This window comes from Salmo salar, chromosome 14 (genome assembly GCF_965601325.2).
Source record: "Salmo salar chromosome 14, fSalSal1, whole genome shotgun sequence".
Taxonomy (NCBI): Eukaryota; Metazoa; Chordata; class Actinopteri; order Salmoniformes; family Salmonidae; genus Salmo; species Salmo salar.
Window position 1 is genome coordinate 14,562,710 of NC_138304.1, and position 26,346 is coordinate 14,589,055.

Below are 26,346 nucleotides of genomic sequence, written 5' to 3' on the forward strand. Positions count from 1 at the left end.
TTCCGGTTTTTATTTTTAATAAAAATGGGCTATTGTGTGCAGATTGACGGGAGAAAACAATTTAATCAATTTTAGAATAAGGCTGTAAGGTAACAAAATGTGGAAAATGTCAAGGGGTCTGAATACTTTCCGAACGCACCGTATAAAGTATGAAGAAAAGATAATGAAACTATATATTTTTTTTAAAGAACAATCTTTGAGAACTAACAATCACCAAAATGAAAGGTAGAATTAAAAATTCCAAAAACAATGAATTTAGCAGTCTAGATTTTGCTATTATGTTTGAGCAAAATAACACAGCATTAGCCATGGCAAAATCCGTAGAAGAGCAGGAAATTTGCTTTAGAACTGCACAAATGGGTCTCAGCTCAATGGAGGAATTTTTTGAATTGCAGGAAATTTGCTTAAAAATGCAAACATTTCTCTACACCACAAAGATGGGGGTCTGAATTATTACTATTTATTTTTTATTCAGCCGGGTCGATGGGCATACCACGCGCCCCCTGACATGCCCCATACTCAACCCACCACCTTATTTGCCCCAGAAAAAAATCCAACAAATGACCTGAAAGTACAGCTCTTTGGCACACAAATATGTGCAAGTGATCGGCAGGTGATCAGTGAGAAGAGAGTTGCCATGGATTGAGTAGCCCGGCGAGATCATTTGTTTGATAATTTTTTGTTTAGGCGTGCCTTTTTATATTTGTCCCCACAAGAACAAATGGGTTGGGCTGGCCGACTTAGATAGAGCTCGCCCTTTTAAGTACTTTTTCTTCCTAGGTAGATACACTGACAACATCAGTCCACATAAACATTCAGACAGGTTATGGAACAGCTAGGCGTGCCTTGGACCTGTAGACATAAGAGTTAGAGCCTTGTATGGAGAGAATGTTTACATTGACTGAACTCTATTCCACTGCCTAGCCTTACTGAGGCTTGAGTGAGCCACCTGGTGAGTCAGAATAGTACCTGTGAGAATGATGTTGGGGATGTTGCCATGGCTACTGTAGCCCAGCTGCTGGGAGTCTTGCAGGTTGCCGTGGCTTCCCGTCAAACCCATCATGGCTGCTTGGGAGTAGTTGAGGGTTGAGCCCTGGCCGTACAGACTATTGTTGTCGATCATGTTGAACTGCTCCAGCTGTTTGAGGAACAGAGCAAATAGCACATCAACATACCATGTTAGCCAACACTCAACAACAAGGGTTCATTTCTGTACACAAAATGGTCAATATAAAGATGTAGTACAATGGAGAAAAAAACTGGAGGCATATTATTCTATTGCGTTTTGATCCCAAATATTGTCAGAATGGATCAATAGATAGCCCATCACATCAAAAGTGTCTTATCTAATATAAACATCCAGTTTAAAGAAAAAACTGGAGACCTGTTGTGTTGTGAGGCAAACATATTAGAAACTATTGCCATATAAAAAAAGTATCTAATATTAGCTTGCATAATTAGTCCTGAGGTAGACTGTTATACTTAACTTACCTGTTGGGAGAGAGCACTGGTCTGTCTGGATGCGAGTTGCTGGTCATAGAAGTCTGCAAATACACTGCCCAATATGGAGTTGTGCTAGAACACAAGCATATCCCCTCTTTTTGTTAAAAACAACACCAGGATATTAATCCACAAGTATAAAATACGGGAGAAGAAGAGCAGACACAGAGAGCATTTGAATCACACCACAACTCTGTAAATTAATGATTTCACAATTCATAAGACATTCATATCAAACGATTGGGTTTTGCTTTCCATTGAGCTCCAGGCAACAAAGAAAACACTGCACACATCTGCAATCCTGCAAACAAACCATAATCTAGACTGGGCTACAGTAGGTTAAGTGATATAGTACAAGCACAGCAGGATTCATGTTTCACAAACCCATCAATTAATTCACTGTGCATTCAACCTCAATCTCATCCATTAGTTGATTAAGTCATCATAGTAACCGCTTCAGATCTATGCCCATTTCATCTTTCAAGATGACTACAAATCAATTGCATTTGCCTCTTGTTTTTCTGATGTTAATGTAAGTGCCCAACCATCCAATATGTCAACATGCACTGAATACTAGGACCTACTTGAAAGCACTTAATAAATGCCATCAACCCACAACCAATAATGTTGTAGGGAGTTTTTCAAAGGGTTGTGGTTACCATGTAAGCCTTGTACTGAGAATTCTGATTAACTTTAAATAAATAAATACAATGATATGAAATCATATGGAAATCCCTTTTCTGAGTAAAGCTAGAATTTACAAAACATTCAATCATCCAGTAATGCTCTTCCAACTTTTAATTGCATATCCTTATTAAACACGAAAAGAGTACCCTCTTTCATCATTCGCATTAATGTATAAATAATAGGAGCATTTTCACAGGCAGACTCAGTAAGGCAGCCGTCGCCATGCCCCTTTAAGTTCAGAACCACATTATCTGTGCCCTGCCAAAAGAACAGCAGGAAAGAACATGATAATAGCACATGGACTGTCAGCTGCACTGCATATAGCCCACAACACTGTAGGTTTAGCCATCTAGATGAGAGAAAGAATCGATGGGCAAAGCCAACAGAGGCACAAACGAATGAACAAATACAACAAATGTAGCTAGTAACTACTCAATGAAAGATTTCCCCTAACAAGAGATGACTTAGTCGTTCAATGTTGTTAAGTTTAGGCCATTATTATACATTTACATTGAACTTACAATGTACATCTAGCCTACAGGCCCTTGTAGAGGGACACTGCTCCTTCTTGATTTTTCACAATAAACAAGTGATTCAAAACTAGTAAGGATAAAAGGCGGCTCAGGTGGCTAAGTGTTAACGACTAAGTACATTTTCCTTACTCACCTAACTAACTAAAGTGTATCAATTTAGCGACTATGCTACAAGGCCACTTAGGATGCAGACACAGAGAAGCAGCAGAGGGAACGGGGTCAGTGACACTGTGAGACACCACGATGGGGGTGGCAGGGGGTTGATGACACAAGAGCAGCCAGTAGGGGCAGCCAAGGGGCCCAGCTGGCGACGAAAACAGAACTACGAGAGAGGAACAGTGTATACAGTCAGTAGGTTTTGGTCACACGCCCTTACTTGAGGCGAGCCTCCAGGTGAGAAGCCTTGATTGGAGACTGGAGAGGTTGGAGACTGATTGGCTGAAGACCCAGCCCTACTGCGGTACTGTTGGGGGAAAGAGCCCTAATACAGGACATTTTAGTTAGACTGACTGTCCCTTCTGAGAAGGTATGCTGTGTGTGTCCCAGCTTGTCTATGAGGACACATACACACAGAGGATGGGGCTCATGTCTTTGCTAAAGTTTTGCTAAAGATGCCCTGTATTAGTTGACTTGTAACATCATCACGGCCTTGATTTAACCTAACTGCATGAAGAGACCAGAATTAGGCTAACAATCGAATGTTTTAATGGAATCCCTCACACTCGGTGGCTTCAATGATCAAAAGTGATGTTATGTAAGGGTTTGTTCCTCCTTTAGGGTGTGTACTGTGCAAATAGCTGACTCACTAGCTAGCCATTTGGGGTCATTCTTCAACAAGATAACCGAGTAATCAACTGGCATTTACAGTAGTAGCTCTCTCCTCTCTGTTTATCTTCTGCTCAAGACAAGAGCACTGCAATCCACTTCCACAGGATCCAGCACATCACCAGTACAATGGTCAAATTCCATGTTCGCGCAAATAGAAGGTTAGTTGACTGTATATGTTTACTCAAACAGAAGCTGAGTTGACACATGATCACCCAATGTGAGGTGATGAATCACGTCAGTATTGACAGACACTCATATTTTATCTCTCGGTTCACTACTGAGGTGTACAGTATGTGGGTCTTTCTATAAATAAAATGGGGTCAATGTGTGACATGGGGATAAACATTTTAAAATGGTTTGAAACAAAAATATGCTATCCATTCATGTTTTTGTATGTTCTTCTATCTGAGAATTAACCAATGATATCAGGCCATGGTTACAGTGTTCTTTGACACTTTATAAACTAGTGATCCGCAGCGTTTGTCATTATACCCTGATGAAGACAGCTTGTCTGTCGAAACGTTGGTGATTAAATTATTGGATCTGAGCTCCTAGAGTGTACGGCTCTCCTTTTCTTTTCCAAGTGTTCCACTCCGCTAGCCAGCACCTCGCCTAAATAGATGTGCGTTTCTTTCGCCTCTAGATTGAAACAAAAATAAAAAGGATTTTCATGCAGTTCCACATACTTCGAGGAATAATTAATCCATTACTCCATCTATACAACAACAGGCCTATGACTATACATAATTTAAGCAGGGTTCATACAGACATTGGCAAGTCAAATTCAGGGACTTTTTCCAAGCACTTAAATGTAATTGTCAAGGACCTCAACGTTATACAATCGTATAATTTATATTATGAACTGGGTGGTTCCAGCCCTGAATACTGATTGGCTGAATGTTTTGTATAACATGGGTATGACAAAACATGTATTTTCACTGTTCTAATTATGTTAGTAACTAGTTTATAATAGCAATAGCCTCGTGTTGTGTGTACAAGAACAGCCCTTAGCAGTGGTATATTGGCCACAGCCCGTCGTGCATTATTGCTTAATTATACCATGACGTTGTTGAATAATCGTTTCTGACTGGCTTGAAGGGCATTCTAGAGTGTTCATTATGTAAGGGATAATCAACGAGGGGCTCTGCTTTCTATGGTAAATAGTGAACGACGTGGAAGGTGTATTCAACGGAATTGCATTGTTTTCCAGAGAACGCATAGAGCCCGGAGTTGATTATCCGTTTCATACCATGGCTATAATTTAACACATTTGCACGGTAGAATTCAATGGCTAGTTCATTCTTACATGTTCTATGTTTGAGCTGCTTTTGAAAGCAAAAGTAAAATGGAAAACATTATTGGCATTGTTGAATTCGATTCTCATAATAGCAAGCTAGGACAAATAGTTTGGTTAACTAAACTAGCGAGTCCGTTTGTTTGGTTACCATAGCAACTAATGTAGTTCACTAGTAAACTTGCTAGCTACTTAGGTGGATGTTGAACACATTTCTACCAGCAAATGAACACATTTCTTGCGGGCAAATGTGTTAAATTATAGCCATGGTATAATAGGGATAAACAACTCGGGGCTCTATGCGTTCTCTGAAAGATTACTTCCACGACGCACATAGAGCACAACCTCGTTGATGATCATTTACTAATTGAACATATAGGGCCTAACATTGATTTTCCTTTAGCCTACATTATGTGGCCGGCGCAGGCACACAAAATAAATCCATGAATAGCGGTAACATTAATCTCACCATAACTGTTTTTATAATGAGAGAGTACCCAAAAAACAGGTTCATTTTTTTTAATGTTAGGATTTGTATGGAAAGCCAAGTTGAAGCCAACAGATATTGTCGTCCTCATAATAACCGGACATGGTTTTATCGCAACAGAGTAGCAAGACCCTTCAATTGAAGCAGCGGGAAACAAATGAAAGTGGCCACATCTCTCACAAAAACTGGTCAAAAATGAATTCGCAGATAATTATAAAGGAGTAGGAGAACTTATCATTTGGCTACAATCATTACAAGGACTTCTCAAGGCCAAATTGTGGAAATGTCTGATTTTCAAGGTAGGCCTATTCCAGTACTTGCATTTCTGAGCTCCAAATTCAAGTAGGCTTTTTCAAGCCCCTTGTATTGTTCAAAATTGCAGGTGTAACATGGAAAACAAAATGTATTTACGTTATTTCATTGCCAGATCATGTAAAGACGCCCACTAGGCTATGTAATTTGTTGTCATTATATCCAGAATATTTAATAGGAATAGCGTATACTCTGTGTCCAATTCGAGGCCCTGATTCTTTCTCTGTGAAATCTAACAAGACCCTGCTGTAAATCAAGCAGAAAACCACAGATGATTTTTCAATCGCATTTATTATTTTGGATTTGTGTGCCCATGAAAACTGTTTTCACCCCATAACATAAGGAGACTAAATGTTAGGTAGTTACACTGCATTTCTGAGATCTCTATACAAAAAACTGACCGACAACTAGATCCAGGATTCTTACAGGGTTTAAGTTCAATATCTATTTTAACTGTAATGCTTAATATAGATAACGATAACTTAAACTGCCATAAAGTCATGTTTTATCTCACGATTTTGGACAAATCCGTCAAGACACCAACCATGATAAATGGATAAACATAGGTTTTAAATAAACTTGTGAATTGTACTGAATATAGCTATGATCCCCCTTATATCTTAATGTAATGACATGAAAATGACATGAAAAATTGGCAGATTATTATCAATGACTTATCAACAGCTGTAACAAGTTGTCCAGTGTTGGAAATCCTCACTGGTACCCTAACTTATAGAAAGACCCATGTATGGGTTGCTCAGTAAATTATGCTGTGAATTAAGAAATAAGTGATGCTATATAGCTGAAGCCTCTACTACAGCCATAAAATAAAAGGGTTAGCAATAGCTTCAGACACATCAAGTTTACATAAAAATAGAATAACTTGTCACGATAGAAAACTGCACTCTGCTAAGAGGTAGTATACAGTATATGAACACACTTGCAACAGAAACTGATGCATTCCTATTGTAATACTATTCAATGAACCATCTGCCTACACATGGGCACTAAAATCTCTAAGTTCAGCACGGTTGGGGCGATGGTAAGGAAATGTTTGACACTTAAATTCCAGAGCCTTTCTCTACCGAATACTCCTGCAGCAGAAAAAAAAACGACTTTAAGAAGTAGGCTAGTTCCTCTGACCTCAAGATCAAACCAAAGATAGTTGAAGAGGATTTTTTTTTATTGTGTTCCATAGTGTAGGAACACTAAGTGGGTTTGAGTACTATATTGTCCTACGGACATAGTGTAGGATAGGGAAAAGTTTGAAGAGGGAAGGGTTTGATTAGGTAAGCTTACCGAGTTCATATCCATGGAGTTCTGTGTCTGGATGGAGGAGGTGTTCAGAGGGGATGGGAGCTGGACCAGCCTGGTCAGTCCTTGAGTGGTCTGCTGCTGTTGCTGCTGCTGTTGCTGAGAGGAGGACTGGCTGAAGAACGCATACTGGGACAACTGCGCTTCCAGAGTCATGGCATCTATGGTCTCCGCCTGAGACAGATGGACATAGGGGTTTGAAATTAGTCAGTGGGGAAAAGGGAGAATTAGGTCTACAAACTGTGATAGAAACATCTACTACAATCCTCCATTCTCTTACTTTTTAGTCATTTGGCAGGTGCTCTTATCCAGAGCAACTTTAAGTGCATTCAAATAGGGAGGATACAACTACAATGATTGTCAATACACAAGGAAGGTTCTTTAGAAATATGTAACAATCACAGTGCTAGAAGGGTAAAGTACGGTACGTGCTACCTGGGCGAGGGTGAGCGGTGGCGACAGGGTGGGGGAGAGCTGTAGGGAGTGGTGCTGGTGGGAGTCCTGGTTGACCATGTTGTCCTGCCTACCTTGCTGGGAGGTGGTCTGTCCTGGTGGGACACAAAACAGCAAACATCCCCTTTAGAATTCCACAGTTTCATAGAAAGCGAGAGCAATAGAGTCATAGATAGACACATTTTGGCACCATACGTTGGCACCATAGATACATTTTGGCAAACTGTTTGCCATTTTGGAACCATACATTGTCAACCTCTCCTCACACTTTTGATGCATCTTTTGTTGACACATGAAAAACCTGAATTTCAAACCTGGTTGGCAAAACTCTGTATATCTACTGTTCTGGAAGGTGGAGGACAGAGGTCACCTTGGCTGGTGGAACTGAAACTGTGTGAGTGACTGGGGGCCAGGTTTCCCGTGCTGTTGGAGGCGCTGAGGGTGGAGTCTTCGGGGTCCAGGGGGGTGGGCAGCGGAGGGGGGAACTGGATGTTGGTCAGATCAGGCAGGGAGCCACCGCCCGTGTCGTGGGCTGATGGCATTAGTGTCGCGGTCAGATCCTGATCCGGAGACGGGAATATACTGAAAACAGAAAAAGAGTTGATCGGTATCCCCATAATGATAGTTGATGTAGTATCAGTGATGTTTATCAACCCTGGATTTCTGATGCTATGTATTGGCCAATGAGAGGCTTTGACTCCACTGGTCAGCCATATTGGTACTCCTCAGAAGAAGCAGTCCTTCCATAGCAATGAATGGAATTCTACAGTATTTCAAATAAAAGGACACAATTACATGTATTTACAGTGCCTTCAGAAAGTATTCATACCCCTTGACTTATTCCACATTTTGTTATGTTACAGACTGAATTCAAATAGATTTTCTCTCATCCATCTACACACAATACCCCATAATGACAAAGTGAAAACATGTTTTTTGAAAATGTTGTTAATTTATAGAAAATTAAATACAGAAATGTCTCATTTATATAAGTATTCACACCCCTGAGTCAATACTTTGTAGAAGCACCGTTGGCAGTGATTATGACTAGGGTGACAGAAGTCTTTGAAATTTCTTTAGGGCCTTCCTCTGACACTGCCTGGTATAAAGTATAACATGACAAGCATACCCATAACATGATGCAGACACCACTATGCTTGAAAATATAGAGTGTGTTATTCAGTAATGTGTTGTATTTTCACCAAACATAAGGCTTTGTATTCAGGACAAAAATGAATTGCTTTAACAATTTAGTTTGCAGTATTACTTTAATGCCTTGTTGCAAACAGGATGCATGTTTTGGAATATTTTTAACCTGTACAGACTTCCTACTTTTCACCCTGTCAATTAGATTAGTATTGCGGAGTAACTACAATGTTGTGGATCCATCCTCAGTTTTCTCCTATCACAGATATTAAACTCTGTAACCGTTTTAAAGTCACCATTGGCCTCATGGTGAAATCCCTGAGCGGTTTCCTTCCTTTCTGGCGACTGAGGAAGGATGCCTATATCTTTGATACACCATCCATGGTGTAATTAATAACTTCACCATGCTCAAAGGGATATTAAATGTCAGCTTTTTTTTTACCCATCTACCAATAGGTGCCCTTCTTTGCAAGGCATTGGAAAACTTCCCTGGTCTTTGTGGTTGAATATGTGTTTGAAATTCACTGCTTGACTGAGTGACCTTACAGATACTTGTGTGGGGAACAGAGATGAGGTAGTCATTCAAAAATCATGTTAAACACTATAATTGCACACAGAGTGAGTCCATGCAACTTATTATGTGACTTGTTAAGGACATTTTTACTCCTGAACTTATTTAGGTTTGCCATAACAAAGGGATTGAATACTTATTGAATCAAGACATTTCAGCTTTTCAATTTTTATTAATTTGTAAAATGTAGAAAAACAATTCCACTTTTACATAAAATTCAGGCTGTAACAACAAAATGTGGAAAAAGTCAAGGGGTGTGAATACTTTCTGAAGGCACTAAGTATTATTTTGTTGTAGTGGGGACAGTAACATTCGTGCTCTATAAAAATGATAATTTAAGGAATATGTGTTTAGTTTAAAAGTATTAAGGTGTCTAATAGAATAAACGTGGCAAAAAATAATGTAGATCCAAACACCTCAAACTTAGATTTGTCTGTCCACAACATTTTTTCCCAATCTTCCTCTGTCCAGTGTCTGTGTTCTTTAGCCCATCTTAATATTTTCATTGGCCAGTATGAGATATGGCTTTTTCTTTGCAACTCTGCCTAGAAGGCCAGCATCCCGGAGTCGCCTCTTCACTGCTGACATTGAGACTGGTGTTTTAGCGGGTACTATTTAATGAAGCTGCCAGTTGAGGACTTGAGGCGTATGTTTCGAAAACTAAACACTAATGTACTTGTCCTTTTGCACCGGGGCCTTTCCACTCCTCTTTCTATTTTGGTTAGAGACACTTTGCGCTGTTCTGTGAAGGGAGTAGTACACAGCGTTGTATGAGATCTTCAGTTTCTTGGCAATTTCTCGCATGGAATAGTCTTAATTTCTCAGAACAAGAATAGGCTGATGAGTTGCATAAGAAAGTTATTTGTTTCTGGCTATTTTAAGCCTGTCATCGAACCTACAAATGCTGATGCTCCAGATACTCAACTAGTCTTAAAGCCAGTTTTATTGCTTCTTTAATCAGAACAGTTTTCAGTTGTGCTAACATAATTGCAAAATGGTTTTCAAATGATCAATTAGCGTTTTAAAATGAGAAACTTGGATTAGCTAACACAACGTGCTATTGGAACACAGGAGTGATGGTTGCTGATAATGGGCCTCTGTACGCCTATGTAGATATTCAATTTTTTTTTAAATCAGCCGTTTCCAGTTACAATAATCATTTACAACATTAACAATGTCTACACTGTATTTCTGATCAATTTGATGTTATATTAATGGACAAAAAAAAAGTAGCTTTTCTTTCAAAATTACGGAAATTTATTTTGAACGGTAGTGTACATGGTCCTTCAAGCCGGATAGGAAGTTGAGCATCATGTTGTGCTGAGCGATTAGTGCTTTTTGAGGTCGGTTCAGTTAGAATATTCAAAAATAATATATTATATATATATATATATATATATATATATATTTTTTTTACAATAAATGCACTATGCATTATGTGGGCTGAATGCTGTAACACAGAATAAAAATTAATAAAAAAAGTTTTCAAAAACTATTAAAATGGTAGTGACTACCCATTACTGCTTATTACTTATTAACCATCATTTATTCACATTACTTTATTTTAATAAAATATTTGTTTTGTTTTAGTAGTTCTTTGAAGTAAATAAGGCATACTTTTATGACTGCTGAATACTAACTATCAATCACTTAAAACGTGTATTTTCTGGTAGCAATACCTTGTGAAGCAACTGCTTTTATCCCTCTCAATCATGCAGTCGGTCTTCCCTCAGTCTGTGTCTGCTCCACACCGTTCTTATTACAGCTCAGTGCTCCACACAGACCGGACAACTAGGCGGGCGCGCAATGGATTATGGTCATTGTAGTTAATTACCACGTTTTCTGAGCTAAACTATGTTGAATATTTTTCTGTTGGAAACTACAACTCCCTACTACATTGCACACTTCAGGCTTGATCTGATTAATCTCTACAGAAACTACACATTCAGCTCACAGAAAAAAAAAGAAAAAAAAGAAATGGAATTCAAACAATGGAACCAACATCGGTCAATTAGTTCTTTTAAAAGCAAAAAATTAATTGCATACAAGCCCAAGGGAAGGCTAATTGTCTCCAATTGTTTTCCCTCTTATAAGATCAGGACAGTATCTGCTGACATCCCTGCAAGGGACTCTGTTCACATTCTAAAAATAACAATAATATAAAATCATACACAGCCAGAAATGGCTGGGTCCACAACATTTCTGAAAGATCTCAAACTATTCCAAAATATCAGTTGGAAAAACATCAACTGAACACTAAGCATCACATCTCATCACATAATCTGTCAGCTGTCGCAGGCTTTCGTAATCAGCCATTCAAAGCTCACATGAAGTCAGGATTTTTTAAATGTTACAGTCTGTGGGTCTCTGAAGTACTCACTTGATTCCTGGGACCTTGGACCTTGATGAAGCATTCTAAGTGAAAAATAAAAATTACAACTCAGAATACAATACAACTCAGTTAGGGCTGTATAACAAAACAGTGGAGATACAGTTGAAGTCAGAAGTATACATACACTTAGGTAGGAGTCATTAAAACTCATTTTTCAACCACTCCACAAATGTATTGTTAACAAACTATAGTTTTGGCAAGTCGGTAAGGACATCTACTTTGTGCATGACACAAGTAATGCTTCCCAAAATTATTTAAAGACAAGTGAAATAATCTAAAATTCACTTTATCAAAATTCCAGTGGGTCAGAAGTTTACATGCACTAAGTTGACTGTGCCTTTAAACAGCTGGGAAATTCCAGAAAATGCTGTCATGGCTTTAGAAGCTTCTGATAGGCTAATTGACATCATTTGAGTCAATTGGAGGTGTACCTGTAGATGTATTTCAAGGCCTACCTTCAAATTCAGTGCCTCTTTGCTTGACATCATGGGAAAATCAAAAGAAATCAGCAAAGAAAAATCAGGAAAAATACATTTTAGACCACCGGTTCATCCTTGGGAGCAATTTCGAAATGCCTGAAGGTACCACATTCATCTGTACAAATAATAGTACGCAAGTATAAACAACATGGGACCACGCAGCCGTCATACCGCTCAGGAAGGACACATGTTCTGTCTCCTAGAGATGAACGTACTTTGGTGCAAAAAGTGCAAATTAATCCCAGAACAGCAAAGGACCTTGTGAAGATGCTGGAGGAAACAGGTACAAAAGCATCTATATCCACAGTAAAACGAGTCCTATATCGACATAACCTGAAAAGCCGCTCAGCAAGGAAGAAGCCACTGCTCCAAAACCGCCATAAAAAAGCCAGACCACGGTTTGCAACTGCACATGGGGACAAAGACCATACTTTTTGGAGAAATGTCCTCTGGTCTGATGAAACAAAAATAGAACTGTTTGGCCATAATGACCATCATTATGTTTGGAGGAAAAAGGGGGAGGCTTGCAAGCCGAAGAACACCATCCCAACCGTGAAGCACGGGGGTGGCATCATCATGTTGTGGGGGTGCTTTGCTGCAGGAGGCACTGGTGCGCTTCACAAAATAGATGGTATCATGAGGTAGGAAAATTATGTGGACATATTGAAGCAACATCTCAAGACATCAGTCAGGAAGCTAAAGTTTGGTTGTAAATGGGTCTTCCAAATGGACACTGACCCCAAGCATACTTCCAAAGTTGTGGCAAAATGGCGTAAGGACAACAAAGTCAAGGTATTGGAGTGGCCATCACAAAGCCCTGACCTCAATCCTATAGAAAAGTTGTGGGCTGAACTGGAAAAGCATCTGCGAGCAAGGAAGCCTACAAACCTCACTCAGTTACACCAGCTCTGTCAGGAGGAATGGGCTAAAAATTCACCCAACTTATTGTGGGAAGCTTGTGGAAGGCTACCCAAAACGTTTGACCCAAGTTTAAATTGTTTAAGGCAATACACTCAATTAGTATTTGGTAGCATGTAAACTTCTGACTCACTGGGAATGTGATGAAAGAAATAAAAGCTGAAATAAATAATTCTCTCTATTATTCTGAAATTTCGCATTCTTAAAATAAAGTGGTGATCCTAACTGACATAAGACAGGGAATTCTTAATAGGATTAAATGTCAGGAATTGTGAAAAACTGAGTTTAAATGTATTTGGCTAAGGTGTATGTAAACTTCCGACTTCAATTGTATATCACCAGATCTGGGTGCATTTCACCTTTTTCCCATCCCAGTTCTGTTTCTGTTCGTCTTTGTCCATATCTGATTCTGTGTCTTCTGGCCTTGGTACATGAAGCAGAAGCACTGGGGAGATTGAGGAGAAGAAAGAGGGAGAGTTGGATTTATCTAATTGTCACTTATCAAGAATAAAAAAAAGCTACAAAAATATAGTACCAGTCAAAAATATTATTTTCGGGCTATGCTGGAGTTGGTATTTCAATATATACAGTACATTTACATTACATTTAAGTCATTTAGCAGACGCTCTTATCCAGAGCGACTTACAAATTGGTGCATTCACCTTATGATATCCAGTGGAACAACCACTTTACAATAGTGCATCTAAATCTTTTAAGGGGGGGGGGGGGGGGTTAGAAGGATTACTTTATCCTATCCTAGGTATTCCTTAAAGAGGTGGGGTTTCAGGTGTCTCCGGAAGGTGGTGATTGACTCCGCTGTCCTGGCGTCGTGAGGGAGCTTGTTCCACCATTGGGGTGCCAGAGCAGCGAACAGTTTTGACTGGGCTGAGCGGGAACTGTGCTTCCTCAGAGGTAGGGGGGCCAGCAGGCCAGAGGTGGATGAACGCAGTGCCTTTGTTTGGGTGTAGGGCCTGATCAGAGCCTGAAGGTATGGAGGTGCCGTTCCCTTCACAGCTCAGTACCAGTCAAAAGTTTGGACACCTACTCATTCCAGGGTTTTTCTTTATTTTGACTATTTTCTAGATTGTAGAATAATAGTGAAGACATCAAAACTATGAAATAACACATATGGAATCATGTAGTAACCAGAAACAAATCAAAATATATTTTATATTGTTCAAAGTAGCCACCCTTTGCCTTGATGACAGCTTTGCACTATCTTGGCATTCTCTCAACCAGCTTCATGAGGTAGTCACCTGGAATGCATTTCAACTAACAGATGTGCCTTGTTAAAAGTTAGTTTGTGGAATTTATTTCCTTCTTAATGCCTTTGAGCCAATCAGTTGTGTTGTGACAAGGTAGGGGTGGTATACAGAACATAGCCCTATTTGGTAAAAGTCCATATTATGGCAAGAACAGCTCAAATAAGCAAAGAGAAACGACAGTCCATCATTACTTTAAGACATGAAGATCAGTCAATACGGAACATTTCAAGAACTGTGAAAGTTTCTTCCAGTGCAGTCACAAAAACCATCAAGCGCTATGATGAAACTGGCTCTCATGAGGACCGCCACAGGAAAGGAAGACCCAGAGGATTTTTTAATTTATTTTATTTGATTATTTCACCTTTATTTAACCAGGTAGGCCAGTTGAGAACAATTTCTCATTTACAACTGTGACCTGGCCAAGATAAAGCAAAGCAGTGCGACACAAACAACAGAGTTACACATGGAATAAACAAACGTACAGTCAATAATACAATAGAAAAGTCTATATACAGTGTGTGCAAATGAAGTAAGATTAGGGAGGTAAGGCAATAAATAGGCCTTAGTGGCGAAATAATTACAATTTAGCAATTAAACACCGGAGTGATAGATGAGCAGAAGATGAATGTGCAAGTAGAGATACTGGGGTACAAAGGAGCAAAACAATAAATAATATGGGGATGAGGTAGTTGGGTGGGCTATTTACAGATGGGCTATGTACAGGTGCAATAATCTGTAAGCTGCTCTGACAGCTGATGCTTAAAGATGGTGAGGGAGATATGAGTCTCCAGCTTCAGTGATTTTTTAATTCGTTCCAGTCATTGGCAGCAGAGAACTTGAAGGAATGGCAGCCAAAGTAGGATTGGGCTTTGGGTGACTAGTGAAATATACCTGCTGGAGCGCGTGATTCGGGTGGGTGCTGCTATGGTGGCCAGTGAGCTGAGATAAGGTGTTTCTTTACCAAGCAAAGACATAGATGACCTGGAGCCAGTGGGTTTGGCGACAAATATGAAGTGAGGGCCAGCCAACGAGAGCATACAGGTCGCAGTGGTGGGTAGTATATGGGGCTTTGGTGACAAAACAGATAGCAAATTGGATGTAGTCTATCACAGTGCCGAGTAGAGTGTAGGAGGCTATTTTGTAAATGACATCGCCGAAGGATCGGTAGGATAGTCAGTTTTACGAGGGTATGTTTAGCAGCATGAGTGAAGGATACTTCGTTGCGAAATAGGAAGCCGATTGTAGATTTAATTTTGGATTGGAGATGCTTAATGTGAGTCTGGAAGGAGAGTTTACAATCTAACCAGACACCTAGGTATTTGTAGTTGTCCACATATTCTAACTCAGAACCATCCAGAGTAGTGATGCTAGACGGGCAGGCAGGTGCGGACAAGTGCGGGCAGCGATCGGTTGAAGAGCATGCATTTAGTTTTACTTGCATTTAAGAGCAGTTGGAGGCCACGGAAGGAGAGTTGTATGGCATTGAAGCTCGTCTGGAGTTAAGTGTCCAAAGAAGGGCCAGAAGTATACAGAATGGTGTCGTCTGCGTAGAGGTAGATCAGAGGATAATTTCATTAGGGTTACAAGCCTCAGAAATTGCAGCCCAAATAAAATGCTTACACAGAGTTCTAGTAACAGACATCTCAACAACTGTTCAGACGAGACTGCGTGAATCAGGACTTCGTGGTCGAATTGCTGCAAAGAAACCACTACTAAAAAGGACACCGATAAGAAGAAGAGACTTGCTTGTGCCAAGAAACACGAGCAATGGACATCAGACTGGTGGAAATCTGTCCTTTGGTCTGATGAGTCCAAATCTGAGATTTTTGGTTCCAAACGCTGTGTCTTTGTGAGACACACGGATGATCTCGGATGGATGATCTCTGCATGTGTGGTTCCCACCGTGAAGCATGGATGTGTGATGGTGCCTTGCCAGTGACACTGTCAGTGATTTATTTAGAATTTAAAAAAAGGCACACTTAACCAGCATCGCTACCACAGCAGCGATATGCAATCCCATCTGGTTTGCGCTTAGTGTGACTAGGATTTGTTTTTCAACAGGACAATGACCCAGCACACCTCCAGGCTGTGTAAGGGCTATTTGACCAAGAAGGAGAGTGATGTAGTGCTGCATCAGATGATCTGGCCTCCACCCATTTGAGATGGTTTGGGATGAGTTGGACCGCAGAGTGTTGGAAAAGCAGCCAACAAGTGCTCAGCATATGTGGGAACGCCTTCAAGACTGTTGGAAAAGCATTCCAGGTGAAGCTGGTTGAGAGAATGCCAAGAGGGTGCAAAGCTGTCAACACAACTGATTGGCTCAAATGCATTAAGAAGGAAAGAAATTCCACAAACTAACTTAACAAGTCACACCTGTTAATTGAAATGCATTACAGGTGACTACCTAATGAAGCTGTTTGAGAGAATGCCAAGAGTGTGCAAACCTGTCATCAAGGCAAAGGGTGCCAACTTTGAAGAATATAAAATATATTTTGATTTGTTTATTACATGATTCCATACGTGTTATTTCATAGTTTTGAGGTCTTCACTATTATTCTACATTGTAGAAAATAGTAAAAATAAAGTAAAACCCTTGAATGAGTAGGTGTCCAAACTTTTGACTGGTACTGTATATATTGAAATACCAACTCCAGCATAACCCGAAAATATTTGTGTTATCTCAGATTGTTCTGGCAATTCTCACATAGTAACTTCATTGGGAGAAAGGATGTTTGACATGCGTTTAACATTTGTATCACAAACCATTTTTGAGAAAATCATGATGAAAGTGGCCATTTTAGGCCCTTGTTAGACCTATAAATGTCTTCTGTAAGACTCTATGAACTGTGAACCGTATGATACAGACAACATCTTGGTGTCATACTCCTCAGTGTTCTTTAAAATATGGATTATTATGTCCAGATTCTGAAATACAACTTTTCACATTCATTTATTCAACATAAAAAATATTAATATTGCTCTCTCAAAAGTACCCTTTTTGCTTTATTTTAACCCTTTGACACATACAATCACATATTTCTGATCATTGTTGAGTGGTCCCTGCAGCGTACCGTCGCAAATATGTGAATGGAACAGTAGCAACAGAACGTATGATGCAACAAACGTGTCTGAAAAGCATCTAAACAATGTTTTGTTCTGATGGGAAATAAAGGTCTTCACGAATTTATTCCTCAATTTCACCTTTTATTGTAAAATATAAAATGTGAACGTCATCATCCAAACATCACACGGAACACATCCACAGCCAAACTCATTCCATAAACTAGTCTAAAAAACAGGTTGCGCTGACCTGCCCCAAAAAACATAAGTTAGCGACCTAACAGCTAGATTTGTTTACAATGTACCACATCTCTGGTGGCCACAAGGAGAGATGTAATATTGTTTAGAAAAGAGATGCGTGTCAGTTAAGCTAACAGCAGCTAAATTCTTTATGATGGCAACCATGTTTGTTTTTGTTTGAAAAGCAAAAACTCCTAATTCCTGAATGCCAATCACTATAAGATGCAAATAAACTAAGTAAAAAAAAATATAAACATTTACTTACTTTGGCCACTTTTCAGCATATTACAAATCTTCGATGTACGTGTTACAGTGTATACAAGAACCGGAGCATATGACTTGTAACACGGAACCCAAACTCGCTGTGCGCGTGCGCCATCGTGCATAAATGTATTTTGTCTCCCCACACCAAATGCAATCACGATACGCAGGTTAAAATATCAAAACAAAATCTGAACCAATTACATTAATTTGGGGACAGGTCGAAAAGCATTAAAAATGTATGGCAATTTAGCTAACTAGTAAAAATAAAACCCCTTGAAAACAGGTCTGAGCTGGCAACCCTGAAGTACCATAGTACCAATCTGATGCCGCGTTAAAGACAACTGGGAACTCCAAAAAAAGAGGAGCTCCAACTGGGAAAAGTCATTTTGAACGGTGATCCAACTCGGGAACTCGGGCCTCCCAACCTGAAGATCACTGATGTCTTGATTTTACCTTGTATTTTTCAGAGCTCCCAGTTGTCTTGAAAGCACCATAAGTCAGTCGAGTGAACTATCCCTTGTTATAACATCTTCGGTCTGACAGACACTTACATTACAACCAGAATGCATTGTATGACGTCAACAAACATGGAGACACCCACAGCTGGCAAATAGCTTAGCATTAGCTCATCATAATCAGTAAAACCCTCAAAAAAGTATGTTACACACATCATGTGTGTCCATTATAATCTATGCAAGAATCAGAATGCATGATTTGTAACCAGTACTTGAAAACATGTGAATAAAACAGTAAATACATTATGATCCATATATACTGTATGCTCCCGGGGGGCTCCCGAATGGCGCAGCGGTCAAATGCACTGCATCTCAGTGCTAGAGGCGTCACTACAGACCCTGGTTCGATTCCAGGCTGTATTACAACCGTCCGTGATTGGGAGTCTCATAGGGCGGCGCACAATTGGCCCAGCGTTGTCCGGGTTAGGCGGGGGTAGCCGGTCAATGTAAATAAGAATTTGTTCTTCACTAAATTGCCTAGTTAAATAAAAGGTGAAATAAAACATTTAAAACTTCAATAATAATAAAAAATAAATGCTACTGTAGAAACGACAACACCATATACAGAAAATAAGGCACTTACTTTGATAAGAATGCACACGTCGAAAGTCCAATTTGTAAGGAAAACAACAATACAGGCAATGTGGGCGCCAGTCAGAAAATGTGCCAGGGGAAAAAGTTAGTGCAAGGACTGTTCTGACTAGAGATGTGCAATGTCTTCATACTTAATCTGGTGTAACACTGGGGAAGTGCTTGGGCTCTCATTGAAGAGAGAAGTTTGTCTGGCTCAGTAAAGCCTCAAAGATAAATTATCCGCAACAGTGAAATGGGCTACATCTTATGTGAATTAATGAGGAGATGGAACACACCTCAATTAAAACTATTGTTAGAAACTACAAATTGTTCGAAAATCATTTGAAATTGACAAGTTGAAATGTATACTATAGATAATTAGCAGGCAGATTGCCTTGGTTTGAGGGCAGCTCGGGTTAACTGGAACAGTGAGTGAAAATATTATCTAGAATAAAGTAAAATGGACAACATACCAACAATTCCCTCTGGGCAAGTCTGTGGAATAACCAAGCAACATTTGGTGAATGCAGATGATTCTGAAGCAGATAAAAATTTGCTGGCGTGTGGGAAGAGTCTGACTGTCGAGAAATGGCAGTTAAAGTCAAGTACACTGAATTTAGACTACCTAACGCCTATTTAGACCATATCACCATCTCTTCAAAGTAAGTCACTAAAAATATAGTCCCATTTGTAAAATCCTCTATGAAATGGGCTTTTAAATTATGTGTAATTTAATGTAATGAGCTTTGCAAGTTAATGATGTTCATTTTAAAAGTGGTTAATTAAAATTCATGAACATTTTGATAACAGTAGCATAAAGAAAAGTTTACATTTTTATGTTTACAACAAGTCTCCAAAAATTTAATTTCAGCCTGTGGTGCCTGGCCTAAGACATTGTTTGCAACAATATACTCCTTAAAATAGTGATTTTGGTCCACCAGCTTTAAAAAGCTGTAAAAACTATATTTTGGTTTATTGAAAAGATATTTCACAGCGATTTAGATGGTACAATGATTCCCTACACTGTTCAGTGCTTCTTTTCTCACAAACTGAAATGTTTAGCAACCAGGAAATGACAGAGCTATTTACACTAGATAACACAGCCACAAAATCATAACAGCTTTCACATTTTTACAACAGCTGAAATCAATAGGTGAATATCACAGCCAATCACAACACTGGCGTGTAAGTAATACTGTGAAACACTGTCATTCCACTATTACTGCAGATATATTATGGACATTTTTTGAAATTACTTTTTAAAAAAAATATATATATATATATCCTATGTCTGGCACAGGGATTTTCAACCTTTTCTAGCATGAGAGCCACTTTTCAAAAAGAAACATGTTGCAAGCTTTTTTTGTTGCTATCAAATAGGCACGTCTCTTCTCCTCTGCAACTCTTCCCCGGGGCCTTTGTCTACAAGAGAAAGTAGTGCACTGTTTTCTGTCAATATACCTGGTAATATAATTAATAAACAACTCTAAGGGGGCCCTATAAAATCTGAGATTTTTTATCTAAAAAAATCTGGTTTATATTTTCCCATTTTTGGGGGTTTTTCACTCTCAAAATTACAATTGTTCATCGAGAAACAACGAAATGAGATGTTCTGAGTCAATGTCAATGCTTTAGTCTGGAAGGGAAGAAAATAAAATCTATTTTAGTGTATTTCCTCTTTAATTGCGCATCTGGCCCTTTAATTGCGCACCTAGTGTGCCGGTCTAGTGATGGTTCTGTATTGCTGCTGCTCATTTCATGGCAAAGTTGGAAAATAACAAGTAATAGATACAAATTATATACAGTCGTGGCCAAAAGTTGAGAATGACACAAATATTCATTTTCACAAAGTCTGCTGCCTCAGTTTGTATGATGGCAATTTGCATATACTCCAGAATGTTATGAAGAGTGATCAGATGAATTGCAATTAATTGCAAATTCCCTCTTTGCCATGCGAATGAACTGAATCCCAAGAAAAACATTTCCACTGCATTTCAGCCCTGCCACAAAAGGACCAGCTGACATGTCAGTGATTCTCTCGTTAACACAGGTGTGAGTGTTGACGAGGACAAGGCTGGAGATCACTCTGTCATGCTGATTGAGTTTGAATAACAGACTGGAAGTGGCAAAAGGAGGGTGGTGCTTGGAATCATTGTTCTTCCTCTGTCAACCATGGTTACCTGCAAGGAAACACATGCCGTCATCATTGCTTTGCACAAAAAGGGCTTCACAGGCAAGGATATTGCTGCCAGTAAGATTGCACCTAAATCAACCATTTATCGGATCATCAAGAACTTCAAGGAGAGTGGTTCAATTGTTGTGAAGAAGGCTTCAGGGTGCCCAAGAAAGTCCAGCAAGCGCTAGGGCCTTCTCCTAAAGTTGATTGAGCTGCAGGATCCGGGCACCACCAGTACAGAGCTTGCTCAGGAATAGCAGCAAGCAGGTGTGAGTGCATATGCACACACAGTGAGGCGAAGACTTTTTCAGGATGGCATGGTGTCAATAAGGGCAGCAAAAAAGCCATTTCTCTCCAGGAAAAACATCAGGGACTGACTGATATTCTGCAAAAGGTACAGGGATTGGACTGCTGAGGACTGGGGTAAAGTCATTTTCTCTGATGAGTCACCTTTCCGATTGTTTGGGGCATCCGGAAAAAAGCATGTCCGGAGAAGACAAGGTGAGCGCTACCATCAGTCCTGTGTCATGCCAACAGTAAAGCATCCTGAGACCATTCATGTGTGGGGTTGCTTCTCAGCCAAGGGAGTGGGCTCACTCACAATTTTGCCTAAGAACACAGCCATGAATAAAGAATGGTACCAACACATCCTCCGAGAGCAACTTCTCCCAACCATCCTGAAACAGTTTGGTGACGAACCATGCCTTTTCCAGCATGATGGAGCACCTTGCCATAAGGCAAAAGTGATAACTAAGTGGCTCGGGGAACAAAACACCGATATTTTGGGTCCATGGCCAGGAAACTCCCCAGACCTTAATCCCATTGAGAACTTGTGGCCAATCCTCAAGAGGCAGGTGGACAAACAAAAACCCACACATTTTGACAAACTCAAAGCATTGATTATGCAAGAACGGGCTGCCATCAGTCAGGATGTGGCCCAGAAGTTAATTGACAGCATGCCAGGGCGGATTGCAGAGGTCTTGAAAAAGAAGGGTCAACACTGCAAATATTGACTCTTTGCATCAACTTCATGTAATTGTCAATAAAAGCTTGTAATGAAATGCTTGTAATTATACTTCAGTATTCCATAGTAACATCTGACAAAAATATCTAAAGACACTGAAGCAGCAAACTTTGTGGAAATGAATGTGTGTCATTATCAACTTTTGGCCACGACTGCACAGTTGAAGTCAGAAGTTTACATACACCTTTGCCAAATATATTTAAACTCAGTTTCACAATTCCTGACATTCAATCCCAGTAAAACTTCCCTGTCTTAGGTCAGTTAGGATCCCCACTTTATTTTAAGAATGTGAAATGTCAGAATAATATTAGACATCATTTCATGTTTTTTTTTTCTTTCATCACATTCCCAGTGGGTCAGAAGTTTACATACACTCAATTAGTATTTGGTAGCATTGCCTTTAAATTGTTTAACTTGGGTCAAACATTTCGGGTAGCCTTCCACAAGCTTCTCACAATAAGTTGGGTGAATTTTAGCCCATTCCTCCTGACAGAGCTGGTGTAACTGAGTCAGGTTTGTAGGCCTCCTTGCTCGCACACAATTTTTCAGTTCTGCCCATACATTTTCTATAGGATTGAGGTCAGGGCTTTGTGATGGCCACTCCAATACCTTGACTTTGGTTGTCGTTAAGCCATTTTGCCACAACTTTGGAACTATGGTTGGGGTCATTGTCCATTTGTGACCAAGCTATAACATCCTGACTGATGTCTTGAGATGTTGCTTCAATATATCCACCTAATTTTCCTACCTCATGATGCAATCTATTTTGTGAAGCGCACCAGTCCCTCTTGCAGCAAAGCACCCCCACAACATGATGCTGCCACCCCTGTGCTTCACGGTTGGGATGGTGTTGTTTGGCTTGCAAGCCTACCCCTTTTTCCTCCAAACATTACGATGGTCATTATGGCCAAACAGTTCTATTTTTGTTTCATCAGACCAGATGATATTTCTCCAAAAAGTACAATCTTTGTCCCCATGTGCAGTTGCAAACCGTAGTCTGGCTTTTTTATGGTGGTTTTGGACCAATGGCTTCTTCCTTGCTGAGCGGCCTTTCAGGTTATGTCGATATATAGGACTCGTTTTACTGTGGATATAGATGCTTTTGTACCCGTTTCCTCCAGCATCTTCACAAGGGCCTTTGCTGTTGTTCTGGGATTGATTTGCACTTTTCGCATCAAAGTATGTTCATCTCTAGGAGACAGAACGCTTCTCCTTCCTGAGTGGTATGACGCCCGCGTGGTCCCATAGTGTTTATACTTGTGTACTATTGTTTGTACAGATGAACGTGGTACCTTTAGGCGTTTGGAAAATTGCTCCCAAGGATGAACCAGACTTGTGGAGGTCAACAATTGTTGTTCTGAGGTCTTGGCTGATTTCGTTTGATTTTCCCATGATGTCAAGCAAAGAGGCACTGAGTTTGAAGGTAGGCCTTGAAATACATCCACAGGTACACCTCCAATTAACTCAAATGATGTCAATTAGCCTATCAGAAGCTTCTAAAGCCATGACATCATTTTCTGGAATTTTCCAAAATGTTCAAAGGCACAGTCAACTTAGTGTATGTATGTAAACTTCTGACCCACTGGAATTGTGATACAGGTTATTTCACTGTCTGTAAACAATTGTTGGAAGAATGACTTGTGTCATGCACAAAGAAGATGTCCTAACCGACTTGCCAAAACTAGTTTGTTAACAAGAAATTTGTGGAGTGGTTGAAAAACAAGTTTCAATGACTCCAACCTAAGTGTATGTAAACTTCTGACTTCAACTGTACTTACTCATCACATACTTCTGCCAGGTAAGTCTACTTTGCAGTTAACATTTAATTGAGTATGTTTTGGGGAAAGTATTTCTTCCAACCCACAAGACTGTTATGACATCAACTGGATACACATGGACTGATAGACAAACAACCACCACAGACAGAAAGGGGCAATATTGCTGGAAATCAATTGGCAGATATATTGTATTAGGTTTGGATAGTGGCTAACCAGCAATGGGATAATGTCAGCGCTGCGTTGGTTAGATAGTATCTGGGGAGCTTGCGGTGTCTGACACTTCTGAGATTTATTCATGACAGTTTGCGGTGGAACACATTGTTGGAGACCCCTGGTGTAGCATCTTTAACCAATCACAGACCATTAGGATTGCACATTCAGCAAATCACCAGCAAATTCCTTTTGAATCCATTTCCCCATTCACTGTTAGGAGAGAGCCCACTCTGGAAATGTGATGTACTTGTAGAGTATATTGTTCCAAACAACATCTTAAAATGAACAAAATCAAAAAAAGCTACTTTTGACATATTCATATTTTTTTATGTTGAATAAATTAATGTGAACAATTAATGTCAAGACATACTCCATATTTTAGTGCACACTACAAGGAGTACAATGACACCAATATGTTGTCTGTATCGTGTACGGTTCACATGTCATACGGTCTTACAGGAGGCATGTATAGGTCTAACAATGGCCACTTTAATCATTATTTTCTCAAAAATGGTTTCTGATACAAATGAAAAAAAACATGTCAAACATCTTTCCTCCCAACAAAGTTTCTGTGAGAAATGCAAGAACAATCTGAGATACCTAAAATATTTTGGGGCTGCGCTGGCGATTCCCGAAAACGGCAGGGGCGGCAGGTAGCCTTGTGGTTAGAGCGTTGGGCCAGTAACCGAAAGGTTGCTAGATCAAATCCCCGAGCTGACAAGGTAAAAATCTGTCGTTCTGCCCCCGAACAAGGCAGTTAACCCACTGTTCCTAGGCCGTCATTGTAAATAAGAATTTCTTCTTAGCCGACTTGCCTAGTTAAATATAATTTAAAAAAATGTTAAAGACACCATTAGCATGTAACATTGAAAACCACTCAGAGATTCCTATTCGTCCCATGAGTAATGTCTATAGCCTTCGAAGACATAGTCTAAAACCTTTTATCAGGTACACTAGACACTATTCAACAGTACAATAAAGAGTAGCCAGCAAAGCCATTACAATATATTTCATTGTCAATACATTGAATACCACCTCCCTCATAACAACTTGGCTAATAATTCAGTGCTGGAATAAAAAAAAATCATTATTAAGCCTACCAACTGGAAACAGAGCATTGTACCCTACAACGGCTATTCATTCCTCTCATGGGGTCATTATAGGGCCAAGACATTTTGTTAACCGGTTCTGTCCAAAATAATTCAATGTCTAATGATGAACTAATGTAAAGTTTATAAAACTTGTACCGTTCAAATCCAACACACCTCGTTTAGGCTGCATGTCCTGTGAGCCTCCCGCGTAAATGTCCTGTGGGTTCAAAGTGCTCTGATGCAACGCAGAGTCCGAGTTAGTCCTATAGCACAGGGAAAGAGACGTACACCACTTAGGGGGTGACCAACTGTATCTGCTGTGGAAAGTCAAGGGAGCGTTTCACAACGAAATCCCAACAGTTTCACATCACATAGTTGGGTTATCTTACCTCCTCCAACTGGTGTCAGGTGGGGGTGACAGATACACTGAGCCATATGGACAGCTATCAATGTGATACCCCTGGTTAAGGGCAACACAAATCTGTAGCGTTTCACAACTGACGTCAATGGATGTAAAACACCATTATGCAATAAAGTACAGCATATGCTTTTGAAGTACAATGGTTAAAGATGTTACATAGTGGTGCTTGCTTTAATGAAAAGGCAAATTGTTACTGTAAAATTACCATGTCATTCATAATCAAATATCCGTTGCATAGCGGACCGTAAAATAAAAAGTGTTATCAACTGTAGCATAAACCGAAAGTAAAAGATATTTGGCGTCCATGTTTGTCGAGGGGCCTTCCGTGTGGGGATGTGATGCGATTTCTGTCCCGGTAAACTCTGTCAACCAATCCATGATGCCGTGTTGTCCTGCTAGTGTCACCTGAACCTTGAAAGGGAGTCTGCAGACACCAAAGAAAACCAGTTACAAGCTCCATAGATAAGACAGAAAAATGTCAAAAGAGTAAACAAATTTCCATTCAGGGTAAGACCACACATACAGCGCCTTCATAAAGTAATCACACCCCTTGACTTGATTGTCTTTTTTTTTTTTTTTGTGATTTTTTTGTCACTGGCCTACACATAATACCACAATGTCAAAGTGGAATTATGTTTTTCGAAGTTTCTACAAATTAATAAAAAATTAAAAGCTGAAATGCATTTCAGTATTCAAGCCTAAATAAGTTAAGGAGTAAAAATGTACTTAATAAGTCACATAATAAGTTGCATGGACTCTTTATGCAATAAGTGTTTAACATGATTTTTGAATGACTACCTCATCTCTGTAAC

The 26,346-nt window shown here is 39.7% G+C and overlaps 1 protein-coding gene across 2 annotated transcripts in view; it reads right to left on the reverse strand.

The window, feature by feature from the left end:
- LOC106568953 (CREB-regulated transcription coactivator 1) overlaps positions 1-26,346 on the reverse strand; it is a 48,236-nt gene that overhangs the window by 16,153 nt on the left and 5,737 nt on the right. Inside the window, exons 3-12 of one of the 2 annotated variants that reach the window (XM_082960748.1) lie at positions 25,503-25,958; positions 25,288-25,376; positions 13,274-13,359; positions 11,506-11,540; positions 7,779-7,990; positions 7,391-7,503; positions 6,941-7,129; positions 3,097-3,201; positions 1,492-1,575; positions 970-1,138 (exon numbers count right to left, since the gene is read on the reverse strand). In XM_082960748.1, the coding sequence (XP_082816874.1) occupies positions 970-1,138; positions 1,492-1,575; positions 3,097-3,201; positions 6,941-7,129; positions 7,391-7,503; positions 7,779-7,990; positions 11,506-11,540; positions 13,274-13,359; positions 25,288-25,303 (1,009 nt within the window). In that variant the 5' untranslated portion in view covers positions 25,304-25,376; positions 25,503-25,958. The remainder of the gene's footprint in view (positions 1-969; positions 1,139-1,491; positions 1,576-3,096; positions 3,202-6,940; positions 7,130-7,390; positions 7,504-7,778; positions 7,991-11,505; positions 11,541-13,273; positions 13,360-25,287; positions 25,377-25,502; positions 25,959-26,346) is intronic. The other variant, XM_082960749.1, reaches the window with a different exon arrangement.